General features: G+C 53.9%; 1 protein-coding gene across 6 annotated transcripts in view; it reads right to left on the bottom strand.

The window, feature by feature from the left end:
• P2RY2 (purinergic receptor P2Y2) overlaps positions 1 to 16,185 on the bottom strand; it is a 28,509-nt gene extending 12,324 nt beyond the window's left edge. Inside the window, exons 1-3 of one of the 6 annotated variants that reach the window (XR_008685624.2) lie at positions 15,550 to 15,764; positions 7,221 to 7,314; positions 819 to 2,591 (exon numbers count right to left, since the gene is read on the bottom strand). Coding sequence is in view for 5 of the 6 variants with exons in the window: in XM_055423625.2 (XP_055279600.2) it covers positions 1,454 to 2,587 (1,134 nt within the window). In the remaining variant the exon portion in view is untranslated. The other 5 variants (XM_055423625.2, XM_055423623.2, XM_055423622.2 and 2 more) reach the window with 5 other exon arrangements.
• Between the last annotated feature and the right edge of the window lie 331 nt (positions 16,186 to 16,516).

The raw sequence follows: 16,516 nt of genomic DNA, 5'->3' as shown, positions 1-16,516 counted from the left end.
TGGAGCTAGACTCTAAATAGGGCAACCCTGAGGGTGCCGTTTTGACGAGGCAGAGTGGGAAGGGTGGAGAAGTCATTGGAGGTAGGTGGAGGTGGGGTGAGGAAAGCAGGCAGAGTGGGCCCATCAGGGAAGGGCTTTCCCAGAGGGAGAGAGAGATAATCCTCATTCTCTAGGTTAAAAGTGAGGTCAGTTTTGCCCTATTCCTGCCCAAATGCTAGAGCTAGCTGGCACCTGCACTTTAGTGGTCTTCTCGGAAGTCCTGCCACTCCAGGAGGCTTTCCCTGATGCACAGTCCACAGCCCCAACCATTCATGTTATCCAGTGGTGTGCTAGAGAAACTTGTACCTGCTCACAAGAGTCAACTGCTGAATTTTCAGGCATTTTGCAAGCAGGCTGACAGCCCACTGGCAGTCTGAAGCTGGTCCTGGTAGGATTATTTGTACCACAGCTATTGGCAGTGTTTACAAATCAGGGATTTCCCCCCACCCTCTCCGGACAGTCAGTTAAATGGTTTAACATTTATCAGCACTTAATGGTTATTGCCATTAAATCCTAAACTGGGGGGATCCTAAGGACTGGGACCCTATGCAGCCAGCAAAATCAGGCAGAAAAGTCAGTTAACTTTAGAGTGGAGGATGACCTGGGTGTATGGCGAGGTTATTCCTCATATGAGACCACCACGGAGGCAGCTGGTGGGAAGTCAGGCAGCAGAAGAGAGCAGGTTGGAGAAAAGACACCAGTGTGCACGGTGAGAGCCTCCCAGACTGTAACCCCATCCTCCAACTATACAACGGGGCCTGGCTCAGCAGTAACAATACCTTTAGTATCAGTCCCAGCCTCCAGATGACATCAGTTTATGTCATCATAAACTGTTTATGATGCGTTTATGACATCAGTTTCCAGACATGCATCCATTGGACTGAGGGTATTCCTCAGAGCCAAGCCCACGATGGCACTCAGACCACTCCGACTCATCGTGGGAACCTCTGGCTCAGCCCTTACCCCTTACCAGGGTCCTCTGGTCAACTTGCGACCCTGCCCCTCCCAGGCAGCTCAGGCCCAGGCTTGGCTGTGTGACCTCAGGAAGTCGCTTTCCTTTCTGGGCCTGTTTCTCCATTTGACTTGATTAGGCTGGAGCCCAGCCTGGTGACCCTGGCAGGCACAGCCAGGTATTTATGTGGGAGTCAGGCCAGGGCTGGCATTGTCCCTGAACTCCGTTCTTAAGATCTTACTCCCCACCCCGCACATACAGATGGTGACTAAGGGTATGGGGACCACTACGCTCTCTGGACCACAGGGAATAGACTGAGTCCCGCTCAAATGACAGAGCACCGGGGTCACAGCTCCCTTGACCATCCTGCCTGAGTCGCTGATGGTCCATATCTGGGGAGACTGTCCCGTTTGAACAAGTCTACAGCCCCATCTCATGTAAACTTGAACAGGGGTTCAGCTCCTACAGCCAGATGTCCTTAGTGTCAGCGCCACTGGCAGCCAGCGAGGACTCTGTCCCCCTGGAGTTCTCACGGCTGGCCGAGTCTTCTGTCCTGTCAGCGTCAGTTCCGGAGGACCCGTGCAGGCCCAGCCGGTGGCGAGCCTGGGTGGGAGCAGGGGGGTCTGTGGGTGGCTTGGCATCCCGGGCAAAGCGCACGAGCCTCTGCCCAGCCAGGAAGTAGAGCACAGGGTCAAGGCAACTGTTGGCGCTGGCCAGCGGCCTGGTGACCTTATAAGCCAAGTTGATGGCATCGAGGGTGTGGCAGCTGAGGTCCAGCGAGCGGAAGGAGTAGTAGAGGGTGCGGGTGACGTGGAAAGGCAGGAAACAGAGGACGAAGACAGTCAGCACGATGGCGATGGTGCGCACGGACTTGCGCTTGGCCCGTGGCAGGCCGCCGGTGGTCCCGTAGGCCGGCTTTAGCAGCCGCCGCGCCATGAGTACGTAACAGACCAGGATGATGGCAAAGGGCACCGCGAAGAGCAGGCTCAGCATGACCGAGCTGTAGGCCACGAACTGGCCGAAGAGCTCGGGTGCCGAGGTGTCGTGGCAGATAATGCGGCTGCCGCGGGTGCTGGTGGTGACGAAGTACAGCACAGGGGCCTGGCAGGCCAGCACCAGCACCCACACGGCGATCGCCACCCGGCGGGCGTAGCGGGCCCGGCCCCAGCGCAGCGAGTGCAGCGGCCGCAGGACGCCCAGGCACCGGTGCACGCTGATGCACGTGAGGAACAGGATGCTGCAGTAAAGGTTGGTGTAGAAGAGGAAGCGCACCAGCTTGCACAGCACGGTGCTGAAGGGCCAGTGGTCGCCGTGCGCGTAGTAGTAGACCAGCAGCGGCAGGGAGGCGGCGTACAGCGCGTCCGACACGGCCAGGTGGAACATGTACGTGGTGGAGGCGTTCCAGGTCTTGAGGCGGCACAGGAACATGTAGAGCGCCGCGGCGTTCAGACACAGCCCGAGCACGCACACCACGCCGTAGGACACGGGCAGCAGCACGTACTTGAAGCTCTCGTTGAAGCGGCACTTGTAGTCCAGCTCATCCCCATCCCAGGTGCCATTGGTGGTGCCATTCCAGGTGTCCGGGCCTGTGGCCATGGCCCTGAAGGGAAGCAGGGATGGGGGTGGGGTGGGGTGGGGGTGGAGAGAACAGCCATCAGGGTCATGGATGGCCGGGGACCCAGCAGGGAGGCCTGACACACCTGCCTGACCCAGGCCATGAGGGACCCCAAGTGCCCACAGACACCTCCGTTAGGATCTGCCCAACCACATTCAAGGCTTTTATTGCATCTGATCTGCCTCTCTCTGTGGACACAGAGGGCCCAGAACCTTGGAACCCTGGGACCTTAAGAATAAATGAGATCCATGAATGTCAGGATCATATAATTCTAACAATTTAAAACAGGGGTAGGCAAACTGAGGGACAAATCCAGCCCACCAGTCTGTTTTTGTAAATAAAGCTTTATTGGAACACAGCCATGACCATCTGTTTATGCAGCGCTGAATAGTTGTGGCAAAGACCATATATTCCTCAAAGCCTATAATACTTACCATGTTGCCTTAAAAAAAATTTTTTTTTTTTTTTTCTGGTGTTTGAGAACCTCAGGAATAGAGTTCCAGATCTAGGATTCTGCCTAGGGCAGCTCATACCTTTCTGGAGGCATTAAGAATTTCTTTTGTTTGACTTATCTTTCCACTCTCTGGGAGGCTCCGGCCCTGTGCCTAGTATTTTGGCATTTGAGGGAGTTTTGTAAGGGTCTCCCTCTTTAGTTATTCAGTCACCTCTCAGCAAATATTTTTTAGGGATTCCTATATTCTGGTACTTTCTGCATCTGTAAACAGCAGTCCTGTTCCCTGGCCTCTGAGGCCACCAGATGGGGCAGTGACGTTCCTGAAGATTGCAGGCAAGTCTGGGGTGGAGATGGGAATGGGAGGAATGGGGAACTTCTGTGGGGCAAACTTGGCTTCCTCCAGGCCTACCCTGCTTCTCTCCACACATCACCACCACCTCGACTTTCTCCTACCTTGTTCCCAGTGAGCATATAATGAAGCTATGGTGCCTGACCGCCCAGACAGAGAGCACCTGGAGATCAGGATGCAACCTTACTCCTCTCCCCATCCCTCCAATGTGACCAAGAAGAGCTCTCTCAGACTATCCCAGTCTGGAGGGCAAAGATGTGCCCAAAGGTCTCAGAAGGCAGGCTGGAAGTCATAGCAGGAGTCCCAGGTGGGCAGGGTTGAAACACAAAGAATATGTTTCTAGGAGTGTGAAGAGGTAGGGGGAGCTGACGTTATTGAAACCCCACTGCTGCTCTGCGCGCTTTATCAGTATTGCTTCCTTCTATCCTTTCAACACGGTTCTGGGAGCCAGGTTATCATGCCCAGGTTTCTGCTAGAAGTTGAGTCACAGATCATTCATGGTAACTCGCCCAGGTCACAGCCTTCAGGTAGTGAACTCCCTGATTATGGGGCTGTGCAAGTGGCTCCCTAGTCAGTGCAGAAGGGCTTGTGCCGGTGTGTGGGTGTGTCTGGGAGGACACAGAGGGCCGATGACGTGTGAGTCCTCCTCACCCTGAGAATCTGGGGCTGTATAATCCCTCCTATTTTGGAACCCCAGGATCCTGAGAGGCTGGGACTCAGAGATTCTGTGGGGCCAATGACATCCATTCCCTTAGACGCTGAGATTCCTGCCCAGCCAGGTCTCCCAGAAGCAGCTCAGGGCCCATGAAGTTGAGATCAGGGCGGCTAAGGAATAATTGGCTTCTCAGCTTCCTACTTTCCCCATAACCGTCCCTCCTCTATCTTCCCTGCCTACTACTGTCAGCTAAGATGCAACTAGGAGACAGGGAGCCTGCCCTCATGACCTTGCTCCCACGGACACAGGTTCCTCCCCAAGGAGCCAAGGGAGATACAGGATGAGAAGGTGCGTGTGGGATCAGGGGCCACTGGCAGGGCCAAACTGCTAGGACCCCTCTCGACTCAGGAACCAGCATTAAAGCATTTCCTGCATCCCACCCAGCTCCTTGCAGCCGCGTCACCTCCACCCTTGCTGCTGGAGCCCCTGTATCAGTCTCCCTGTCTCCAGCCTCAGTCCCCTCCATCCAGAGGGATCTTTGGAAAAGAGAAAGTCATTCCCCTGCTGGAAACCCGCTGTGGCTCCTGTCTGATCTCAGAACACCCAGCTCCTCAAGCTGGTACCAGCAGTTTGTATAACCCAGCTCTGTCACCATCCACATCCCCCATGACCTGCCGTTTCCTGAAGGCACCCAACACGTTTCCCCTCTCAGCCATGCTTCCCGTTACTCCTTCAGACTGGAATCCCTGCATGCCCCGCGTCTCCATCTGTTGAAATGACAACTCTTTATCCTAATCCAGTGATGAGGAAGAAGCTGGCCTCTGGACCTAGGCTGCCTTTGTCCCCTCATCTGTGAAATGAGGTGACCAACAGAAGCTACGTCACAGGCCTGCTGTGAGGGTTAGGGGAGCAATTTGTTTAAAACCTCTGGAGCCGCGCTTGGCACACGGTGGGCACACTGTGTGTTATGAGCTTTGAGGCTCAGCTCAGCCGTGGCCTTCTCCTGACCTCTTTGGGAAGCCCTCTTAGGCCATGAGCGGAGGCGCGACAGAAGGTCCTGGAGATTGTGGAGCAGGTGAGTGTGGTGGGCCAAGGGAGTGACACCAGGCCCGTGCTGGGGCCAGGCCTGGGGACCTCATGAGGGGAGAGGTCTGAGAGCTGTTTGGGAGGGCGTCTGGATGGAGGAGGGCCTCAGGCTCAGGGGTTGGGAGGAGAGGGAACTCAGTGTCAGGCACGCTAAATGCGGGGTGCCCCCAAGGGGTGTCATAGGCTATGGAGAAGGGTGAAGGCTGGAATCACCAGATCTGAAGCACTGAGAGGTAAGCAGAGGTTGCTGGCTCACAGAAGCTGCAGAAGGAGCATGGAGGCCCAGGTGCGAGACTGAGGATCTATGGAGGGGCCACACTCCCCTGGGGACACTGGCCTGGGGTGTCCAGCTCTGCCACAGAGCCCTAGGTGACATCAGGAATTTCCTGCCCTCCTGAGGGCCAGATTTCTTAGGTGCTGGATCCCCTGGCCTGGTAGCACTGTGGCGCCAACACTTCCCTCACTGGGTATGCTCAGGGCACCCCCATCCCAGCCCCACCTCCACACTGCTGCTCCGCTCCTGCCCCAGTGCTGAGGCCTAGCAGGTCTCTCCTCAGAGCGAGGGTCAGGGCCTTCATCTTCCCTTCATGTCAACATCTCATGGCTGGTCACAGAGTTCCTTGCTAATTACTCACGGTGGAGTCTTTGACACTGACGGCATGGGTGGAAACTTCCCTAAGTCTCTCATGAGCCAAGGGAGCTGCCCTTTCCACCTGTTTTAAGACATCCTGGCCTACACCCTCCCAAGGCAGCTAGGGACTCTATCACCGCAGCCCCTGTCCAGACTGACCCTGCCTGCCCTCTCCCTCCACAGGCCATCCCTCCAGCTTGTGATTACAACTTCCCTCCCCAGTCCCTCTGACCGGCTCCTGCTTACAGAGCCAGCCAAGTCCCCAGTCCTCTCCCTCAGCCCTTCCTACTGCCTCTCCTGACCCCTGATAGCCTTGGGGCCTCACTTCCAGCTGGTCGGGACCAGCTCCCACCTAACTTTGTCCAGCACCACTCAGCTACCCCTCTGTGCTCAGTTCTGGCTGGCCCTGACCTCAAGAGCTCTGAGTGTGGTGGGAGCTGTGAGCCATGTGAGTGCCCTGACAGGCTTCTCTGCCTTTGTGTGTCACTGTTCCTTCTGTGTGGAAAACCTTTCCTGACCCACTCACGTGGCACTCCACCCACCCCTCAACACTCTTCTCAAATCTCATCTTATCTCCAAGGATCCTTCCCTCCATCACTAACCCCCCAGGGCATTCCATACATCCTGCTGAGGATTTGTCTCTCCACCCTCTATCCCAACACATTCCAGGAGCTCCTATCTGATTCTTTACTCTGGCCCTGTCCTCCAGCTAAAGGCCTGATCCAAAGCAGGCGTGCCATGAATGAATGAGTGAGTGAGTGAAGCGAGCACAAGAGGCTATGGGAGCCCAGAGGAGGCTAAGCTTTATGATACTGGTCTCCTTTCAGTGGACAGTGACACTGAAGGATTTCTCACCTGCTGACCCTAGGTGGCCAGGGGTCACACCAGCTCTTCAGGGGCCCAGTCCACCTGAGGCCTGCGCCGGCCCCAGCCAGACCCCTGGACTGGCTCTTTTTCAAGAACCCTGCCCTTCTCTGGACAGATCAGGGAAGTGCCAGAGGGAAGAAAATGGGACGCAGGCATTCTGAACGTGAGTCAGCTGTCTGATCCCCATTCCTCTATCCGACACCTCTCTGGCTCAGGTTATGGGCTCAGGAGCTCCTGATTGTGGACTGCCCCGCTTCACTTTGTAGGGACCGAGTCTGGGTTGAGCAGCTTCCCCTGTAGCACCTTCATTTCATTTCTCACGGCATTCCTCAGCAGATACTGCCATAGAAGTTAGGCTACTTGTTTAAGGTCACACTGCCAGGTATTGGAAAAACTGGATTTGATACCCAGGGCTGTCTGGCTCTGAAGCCTGAATTCATCACAGCTTGGGATGAGGTAGCAGGCATGATCCCCTTGATTTACCCCCAGGTCAGTGTATACACATGCACGAGCCTGCCTGCCCCAGTCTCCCAACTTCCCAGCCAGCGGACCCCACCCTCTCACGCCCATACCTGAGCAGCCCCTGCTCTTGCTGTCAGGATGCTCAGCTCCAGCTCAGGTTCCTCACTCATGAATGCACAGGCCTGGACCGAGCTTCAGGGAGCTCTGTGGGAAACAGGAAAAACAGGTCCTCCAGCCTGGGGCCTCGCCCAGCTTCCAGCATTTCTCAGGGCAGGCAATGCCGTGGGCTCCAGAGACAGGGAGGTGGAGACAGCTGGGGCTCTGGGTCACAGGAAGTCAGCTAGGATGAGCCTTCCCCGGGCTGCCTCCTCTGTGCCAGCCCTGGTCTGAAAGAGGCAGAAAGTGACCAGGAGTGCTTGTTCCGGTAGGCAGGAGTGTCCTCTGCCCACTCTTGCCCCTTAACTGTTCCCTTTTAGCTCACATGTCACACAGGTGTTCCCAGGCACCCCCTTTCACTGGAGGATGGCTCTGCCAGGGAGGGTCTCCCCCATATCCTACTGAGCTGAGCTGAGCTTCCAGTGCCCCCTCCCTCAGTCCCTGTCTGTGCTTCGGCCCCGCAACAGGAAACACTCAATACCCCCGCTTCCCAGTGCACACTCAATGGTATTGTGGCCAACACAGTTTACCTCAAACTGAGTCTCTGTCTGGAATACCCCTCCTCCCTCATCCCACCGCTAATCATTCCTCCAGAGGTGTGGTAAACACACATGGGCACACACAGGCACGGACACACCTAGACACAGAGAGATGCAGACAGTCATATTCAGATGCACACACACACACACTGTCTCTTTCACACACACAGTGTTAGACAGCCAGAGCCTGGAACAGCCTTTAGAAATCAGCTCTGCCAAACTCCCATTTGACAGAGGAGGAAACTAGGGCCCAAGGGCTCACAATCAGCCAGAGACAGAGCCAAGACCAGCACCCAGGTCAGGATTCTGGCCCTGGTTGTGTGTCTTGCCTGGGACCCCTCCCACAGAGCAGGTGCGGTGCTCTGGTGCTTCGGTGAGGGGATGGCGAGGGGTGGAGGAATGCCTCTGTGTGGGAAGGTCCCAGGGTCCGCCAGAACCTCAGACCCATCTCAGAGGAAGAGAACCCCTGCAGTGGGGGAGCAGGGTCTGAGACAGCTGAAGCCAGGCCCCCAAGCTGGAAGCCCATGCAAGTGTGGGGAAAGTGGAGAGAGGAGGAGATGGGGGAACCATGGAAATAGGGCAGGGGGAGGGGACACCGGGAAAGGCCCTGGACCACGATTTTCCCAGTGCACCTTGCCCAGGAGGCTCAGGCTGACGTGGGCCAGCTGGCTGGTAGTCGGGAGTCTAGTGACAAGGTGAAAGAGTTCTTCACCTTCTCACCTGCTCCACCTAGGGTCTCACCCAGTCTTCTCCTAAGGAGGTGCCTTTACTGAAAAGACTAAGGCAGAACATCTTGCTTTCTCTGGACAGGTGGGAGATCCTAGTTCTGCTATGGGACTAGTCCCTAGTTCCCCGCTGTGGGACTCAGACAAGCCTCAAGTCTGCAATTTAACTCCCATGGGATCATTCTGGCCTTGTTGGTTAGTTACTTATTTTTGGTTGTGTTGGGTCTTCGCTGCTGCATGCAGGCTTTCTCTAGTTGCAGCGAGTGGGGCTACTCTTTGTTGCACTGCGCAGGCTTCTCATTGCAGTGGCCTCTTTGGTTGTGGAACACGGGCTCTTCGGTAGTTGCAGCACAGGCTCAATAGTTGTGGCACACAAACTTAGTTGCCCCAAAGCACGTGGAATCTTTCAGAACCGGGGATCGAACTTGTGCCCCTTGCACCGGGAGGCAGATTCTTAACTACTGGACCACCAGGGAAGTCCCCCTCTCCTGCCCTTTGGCTTGGTTGTGTCTTTTGACTTGACACTCACCAAGAGTCAAACCCAATTTGGGGATAAAATGACCACTACCTCCTAGATCCTCTCTTCCAGGAAGCTCCCACAGTTTTTAGTGTGAGGGAATTAGTTCTGATTCATTCTCCACCAGAGGGAACACGTCGAACTGGCAAGGCCCAAGATCTACTCTTGGGTAGTGGGTAGTTCCCCACTGTGAAGCAGCCATGATGTTACTGTACTCATTTTACAGTTAAAAACAAACAAACAACAAAAAGACAAACCAACAAGACCTGAAAGGGCCCAAGATCTTACCCAAGGTCACCGATAAGCCAGGGGCAGAGCAGGCCTGGCATGGAGACTCACGACCTGCTCCCTGGACCTGGCTCTTCCTCTCCCCCTCACCCTGTCTTTCTCTCTGTGGCCCCAGGCTAGTGAGTCCAAAGCCAGGAACAGTGGCTGGGGCAGTTCCCAAACTGGTTACAGATTTTTCAGGGTGGCTGGACAGCATTCCAGCTTCTCCACTCGGGTGGCTCTGGAATGTATTGCCTGCTTCCCATCCACCTGGCTGGCCCTCTCCAGTCCAGCAGGGAAAAGTGACCTGTCATCATTCTGGAAACTCCTGCCTTTGCAGGAGGTGAGGTACTGTAAAGGGAAACTGAGGCCCTGGATCCAGAACCACTGAGGGGCAGCAGAGGGCACTGGGCATGGGGGAGATCCCAGTTCTTCCATTCCCAGCCATGAGACCTAGACAAGCCTCAGCTCCACAACCTGTCAATTTCCTTGCAATCTAAGAACAGTACCTGTCTTATAAGTTTGTCAAGATAACTAGAGGAGATGATTTAGATTCTGAGAAATAATGAAAAGAGTTATGATTTTAGCAGGTGAAGAAGGTGGGCAGGATGCGGGTATTCCAAGAAGATAATAGGGGCAGGAAACGCATGGTATTATGGGCAGAGTAGCAAGGTGACAGCCAGACCAACCACAGATCAAGGTTCTCACACTGAAGGCCATCCTCAGAAGGGAGAGCAACCTAGACAACCCCAGCAAGACTTAGATCCCACCACACCCCTTCACTCACTCACCCTTTACAGAGGCTGCCATATCTGCACCTCTGTCTGTGTGGTGCACTTGGGGACTGTGAGGTGGGTCAGACCCTTCCATGATCTTGAGCTCACTGTCAAGGTTGAGGGTGGAGGAGAGAGGATGGGGGAAGATGCAGAAATAGTCAATGACAACTTAGGGTAATCGGGGCTGAAGGAGACATGAGGGCCCCTAATGGAAAGGGGGTGTGGTCAGGGAAGGCTTCCTGGAGGAGCAGACACCTGTTTTGGAAGATAGGTAGGAAATTAGGTGGGTGGAGAGAGGAGCACAGCAAAAACTGGGGCAGGTGATCACATAGTATTTTGGGAAACTGTCAGTTATCCCTATGGCTTGGGGCAGAGGGATGGTAAAGAGAGGGCAAGGCTGAGTTGGAGGACAGGGAAGGGCTTTGGAGTCAGTCTCTAACCTCTCCCAAATGTCCTCCCTGGGGCTGAAGGCCCGCAGGTGCCCAGCTTTGCCTGGTATGCTTTCTGCATCACAATCACTGGGGCTGGTCTGGGGAAATAGCTGAGGGGTAACCTCAGATGTTATCAGCAGGTGTTCTTGCAGTGTGATGCCTCTCAGCCTCCTCTGGAGGCCCTGGGTCTCTGGAGCCCCTTCTGGAGTCTCTCTCCCTCTTGGGAGTCCTCAGAATCCTGACTGTGGGGGCCACCCACTGGCATTGAGCTCAGAACATCTGAGTGTGTGAGTCTCAGAGGTCAGCCAAGCTGGTTCTCCTGCCTTACAAATCAGGAAACTGAGACCACTTCCTTAAGTGGAAGGCCCTTATCCAGGTCTGGTGTTCGAATTATTTTCAGTGCGGAGTTAAGTTCTCCCCAAACAACCTCCAGGGCAAGACTCCAAACCAGCTGGCCCACCTGACAATCCAGCCCAGTACAGAGCTACAGAGGTAGCTGACCTGAATCAGCTCAGAACCACAATGCCCTGGACTCCACCCTGATCCATCACAACCGAAAGCCTCCAGCCACACTTAAGAAGCAAGAACCCTGGGTTCAGGTTCCAACTTGGAACATCCATGCTGTGCAGCCTTGGTCAAGTCAGTTCCCCTCTCTGAGTCTCAGGTTCGTCACTGATCAAACAGGGAGAGTTACTGACACAGAAGAGCTCTCAGGAACCCTCTGCTCAAGAATCAACTATAGCTCTCCATGGAGCAAGACCTTCTTTTTCTATTATACACCTCCTTTCTTCTGGTCATTCACTTCCCCAACACTCACTGGCACCTTCTCTGTGTCCAACCTGTGCTGGGTGATGTGGACAGAAAAAAAAGCAGGCCCAGCCTGGCCTACTCCTACAACTGACCTCTAGGATGAATATAGAGGTGAGGAAGGCGCCCAGAGTCAACCTCCCCACATCAGGGCCCAGCAACTGGGAGAGGCCAGGCCTGAGGACATAAAAGTAGCCTAAGCAGAGCATGTGGGTCAAAAGGTGCACCAGGGATTTCCTTAGTGGTCCAGTGGCTAAGACCCTGTGCTCCCAATGCAGGGGGCCTAGGTTTGATCCCTGGTCAGGGAACTAATCCTTGGCCTTCCCTAGTAGCTCAGATGGTAAAGCATCTGCCTACAATGCAGAAGACCTGGGTTCAATCCCTGGGTTGGGAAGATCCCCCGGAGAAGGAAATAGCAATCCACTCCAATATTCTTGCCTGGAGAATCCCGTGGACAGAGGAGCCTGGTGGGTCACAGTTCATGGGGTCACAAAGAGTCGGACATGACTGAGTAACAAAACACACGCGCACACACACAGGGAACTAGAGCCAGCATGACACAACTAAAGATCCTGCATGCCTCAACTAAGGTATGGAGCAGCCAAATAAAATTTAAAACATAAACTTTAAAAATGGTGCACCACACAGACTCACAGAAGGAAGTCTGGGAAGAGGAAAGATTTCACCAGGAGCAGGACCACCTCCTGTCACCCAAATCCGCAAGATTTCTCCAGCCCTGTGGACAGCCTGAACAGATACTATCTTAGCAGCAGCTGGGTAATCAGGTCACAGGCAAGAAATAAAGACATATTTTCAGGAAGGACTTCAAACTTCCCTTAACCTGAAAAGTAGAGGACCTGGCCTCACCCAGATGGGGCTTCTCTCTTGAATGGGGAGGAAAAAACTAAGGCAGGTGGGCAGGAATCCCTGCTGTCACCTTGGCTTTGTGACCTTGGGCAAGGTGTTCTCTGAGTCTCTATTTCCTCATCTTCAAAATGGGGATAATAATTTCTTCTTCACAGGGTTAAAATGAAAGTCACTCAGTCGTGCCCGACTCTTTGCAACCCCATGGACTATATAGTCCATGGAATTCTCCAGGCCAGAATACTGGAATGGGTAGCCTTTCCCTTCTCCAGGGTATCTTCCCAACCCAGGGATTGAACCCAGGTCACCTGCATTGCGGGCAGATTCTTTACCAGCTGAACCACAAGGGAAGCCCAAGAATAGAGGAGTGGGTAGCCTATCCCTTCTCCAGAGGATCTTCCTGACCCAGGAATTGAACCGAGGTCTCCTGCATTGCAGGTAGATTCTTTACCAACTGAACTATCATGGAACCCAGTATTTTTCACAGGGTTGGTGGAAGATAAATCAGGGACTTTTATAAAATGTTACTGGTAAGCTGTCTCTGCAGAGAGGGCACAGGGAGAGGAAAGCAGTCAATAGTTTAAATTCCAATAACCAGCACCATCCCTCACTATTGCATTCATGTTCTAGTATCGTCACAATACATTTAGGTCTACGGATATCACACGTCTCACCTGAACATTGCACTTTACACAGGAGAGAAAGCCCAGAGATAAACCCACACACCTATGGTCACCTAATCTATGACAAAGGAAGCGAGAATATACAATGGAAAAAAGACAGTTTCTTCAATAAGTGGTATTATGAAAGCTGGACAGCTGCATGTAAAAGAATGAAATTAGAACATTCCCAAACACCATACACACACACAAAATAACTCAAAAAATGGATTAAAAAATTAAATGTAATGCAGAACACTCTTTGAAATCAATTACAGCAAGATCTTTTTTGACCAACCTCCTAAAGTAATGAAAAGGAAAACAAAAATAAACAAATGGGACCTAATTAAACTAAAAGCTTTTGCATAGCAAAGGAAACCATAAACAAGACAACATACAGAATGGGAGAAATATTTGCAAATGAAGGAACTGACAAGGGATCAATCTCCAAAATATACAAGCAGCTCATGTAGCTCAATATTTAAAAACCCAAACAACCCAATCAGAATATGGGTGGAAGAACTAAACAGACATTAGAGAAATGCGAATCAAAACTACAGTAAGGTACCACCTCACACCTGTCAGAATGACCATCATTAAAAAAAATCCATAGACAATAAATACTGAAGAGGGTGTGGGGCAAAGGGAATTCTGTTGCACTGCTGATGGGAATGTAAATTAATACAGACACTATGGAGAACAGTATGGAGGTTCTTTAAAAAACTAAAAGAAGAACTACCATATGCCCCAGCATTCCCACTACTGCGCATGAACTCAGAGAAAATCATAGTTCAAAAAGACACACGCACCCCAATGCTCACTGCAGCACAATATACAAATTGCGGCTAGGACATGGAAGCAAACTAAATGTTCATCAATAGATGAATGAATGAAGAAGACATGGTACGTATATACAATGGAATATTACTCAGCCATAAAAAGGAACAAAATAGTGTCACTTGCATAGACAGACAGACCTAGAGGCTGTCATACAGAATAAAGTCAGAAACAGAAAAACATATACTGTCTATTAATGCTGTTCTGACCACACCCTGCTCACAAACCTTCTATGGCTCCCTATTTGCCTTCAGGATGAAATCCAAGTTTTCAACTTGCACGCCCTGAGTCCTGTAGTGCCCCAGGACACACTCTTAGGACAATCTGTGCCACCCATTCTGATGGCCTGACTGGTTTCCCTTTATCTGTAATGATGTGGAGCTCCACTGTAGACAGGCTTTCCCTGGGGAAGTTGAGGACAGGGGACAGGGCTGAGGGGCTGCTGCTGCTCTCCCAGTTCAGCTCAGTGCTGTGCAGGATCCTGGCAACACAAAAATGAGTGAGATCCAGTTCCTGCCCTCCAGGTGTTCCGAGACCTTGGGAATGAGAAGCAGGAGACAGAAATCTTAACAGTTCAAGGTAGAATGAGGGCTCTAAGACTGCAAGGGCCCGGAAGAGGCTCCAATCCAACCTGGCTAAAAAAGGACGGCTTACCAGAGGAGGGGGCATCTGAGCTGGGTAGCTCTCCAACTGAGGAAGATGAGTAGGAGGGCACTTCAGGCAGTGAGCATAGACTATGGAATGGTCCCAAGGCAAGAAAGTAACTAATATTTGCTGCAGATTACATACATTTATCAGGATGGAAAGTCAGGCAGGAGAGGTGGCTGGAGAGGGTGGCAAGGACCAGCTCTCAGAGGCCTTGAGTCCCAGGCCAAGGGGCTCAGACCTGATCCAGTGGAAGTTCTCTGAAAGTTTAGCCCAAGGAGCAGAATGACTGTGATTTGAATTTTAAGAAGTTATCCCCCAGGATCTGATCTTCCTAACCTCAAAGAATGAGCCTGCCCAAGAGGACACTGGTGTTGAGCATGACCCACATGACAGCTCCTCGATAGTCCTTAAGTCCCACATCACTATTATTCCCCTTTTACAGATGAGGCACAGAGAAGGGACATGCCTTGCTCAGGGTCGCACGGTGTACAAGGAATGATGGAGGGAAGGTCTCTGGGTCTCCAGAGAGCTTTCAGGGGGCCCTGTCTGCTCAAAGACTCTCTCTCCCAACCATTTCCACCAATAGACAGCTGAGACTTTATCTGGGCCCCACCCTGGCCCTCAAAAGCTTCCATTATTCCAGCCAGATCCAAAATAAAGTGGGCATTTCAGGCTGTGAACCCAGGGAAACTGAGGGTGCGTACTGGAAGGAACAGCTGCCATCAGCCCCAGAGACCCCAAACTGGCATTTCTGGTCCGCAGCAGGGCCTGGCCCTTGGGTCTGGCTGCTGAGGGACCCTAAGCCTGACATTGGCAGCCCTCCTTAGGGAGGTGAGAGAGGGCACTGCCTTTCTCCAGGCTGACCCTTCCTACAGCAGCCTGCCAGATTAAAAGTCCCCAGACAGAGGCTTAACTGTCCTTCCAGGCCACTGCTCCGTGCCACCAACACCCACCCACCCCCGCCCCGTCCCCGTCCCAGCCCCGCCCCAGTCTTGCCTATGCCCAGGCGAGGCTGCCACCCAGGGTGCCCCTGGAGAGAGGGGGTTCGGGACCTCCTGGGTTGGCTTGTCTCTGGTTTGGGTCCCACGCCGCGGGGGCGCCCGTACCGAAGCACAAACACAAACAAGTTCCACAGGTTCAGCTACCCGACTCCGCAGGGGCGCACGCTCTCACCCAGGGACACACACACACTTTCCCGAATACGCGCACTCACCCGGGGTATCCGTCCACATTCCCCGCGGTCGAACTCCGGTGGAGCCCGACCTTGACCACGGACCCGCCGGAGCTCTCACAGGGGGCTGGAACCGTGCCTCCTCGGCCAGCCGCGCGCGCGCCGCTCTGCCTGCCCGGCGCCGGCCGAGTCGCCACCCCGCGCGCACCCGGGCCAGCCCGCCCGCGGCCCTCTCTCCGCCCGCTGGTCCTGCCGGCGGCCCGCCCTCACCTCGCAGGGCGCTCGTCCTCACGCTGTGCCCCGGCCTGGCTCCCAAGTGCTCCCGCCACCGCGGGGACACACGTGCCCGAGAGCCTCGCCCGCCCCGCCCAGCTCCCCACCCCTCCGGGTCAGGCCGGGGGCGGGCCGGACTCCGGACAGACCCAGGCACTGCCGCCGCCACCTCCCGCCGGGGACAGACAGTCCGCTACCCGCTCGGGAACACTGCAGGGCCATAGGGCGCTGCCCGGGCAGGGACTGGCGGCGACTGCCCTACCGCCTGGGGACCGAGGCTCCTTGGCCTTCCTCACTTGGGTGAGGAAAGGCTTTCAGAAACTTTGCTAAAGTTTTGCAAAGTTCAGTGTCTCTGTGACTGCTGTCACTGCCCACCGCGAGAGCTTCCAGAGAACCTGTTCAGGGACCTTGCTCAGAGCACTGGCCTCCTAGTGGGGAGGAAATCTGGGCGCTCAGGGTCCTGACCTTCCAGTTCTGGCAAGGAGAGTGAAGGGAGCCTCTTGTACTCTCTCTGTGCTTAATCTCAGCCAGAAAGAGTCAATAGAAATTCCTTAAGAACAGGCTTTTTTTGGTCTGTCGTCTTGAGCTACTTCCCTTGAGCTGCCTTTTCAAACTACTCCAGCCACACATATTACTCTCTTCTCTGCCCTCAACCCCATTCGGATGGCTCCTGTAGCCAGGGACCCTAGTCTGTCCCTTTCCTGAACTGTGAGCTCCAGGAGACCAAGGACCAGTC

The sequence above is a fragment of the Moschus berezovskii genome, chromosome 14 (genome assembly GCF_049115385.1).
Source record: "Moschus berezovskii isolate FMDL1 chromosome 14, NW_MosBer_1.0, whole genome shotgun sequence".
NCBI lineage: Eukaryota > Metazoa > Chordata > Mammalia > Artiodactyla > Moschidae > Moschus > Moschus berezovskii.
The sequence above is the reverse complement of the archived record's forward strand: the minus strand, read 5'-3'. Positions and strand labels throughout refer to the sequence as shown.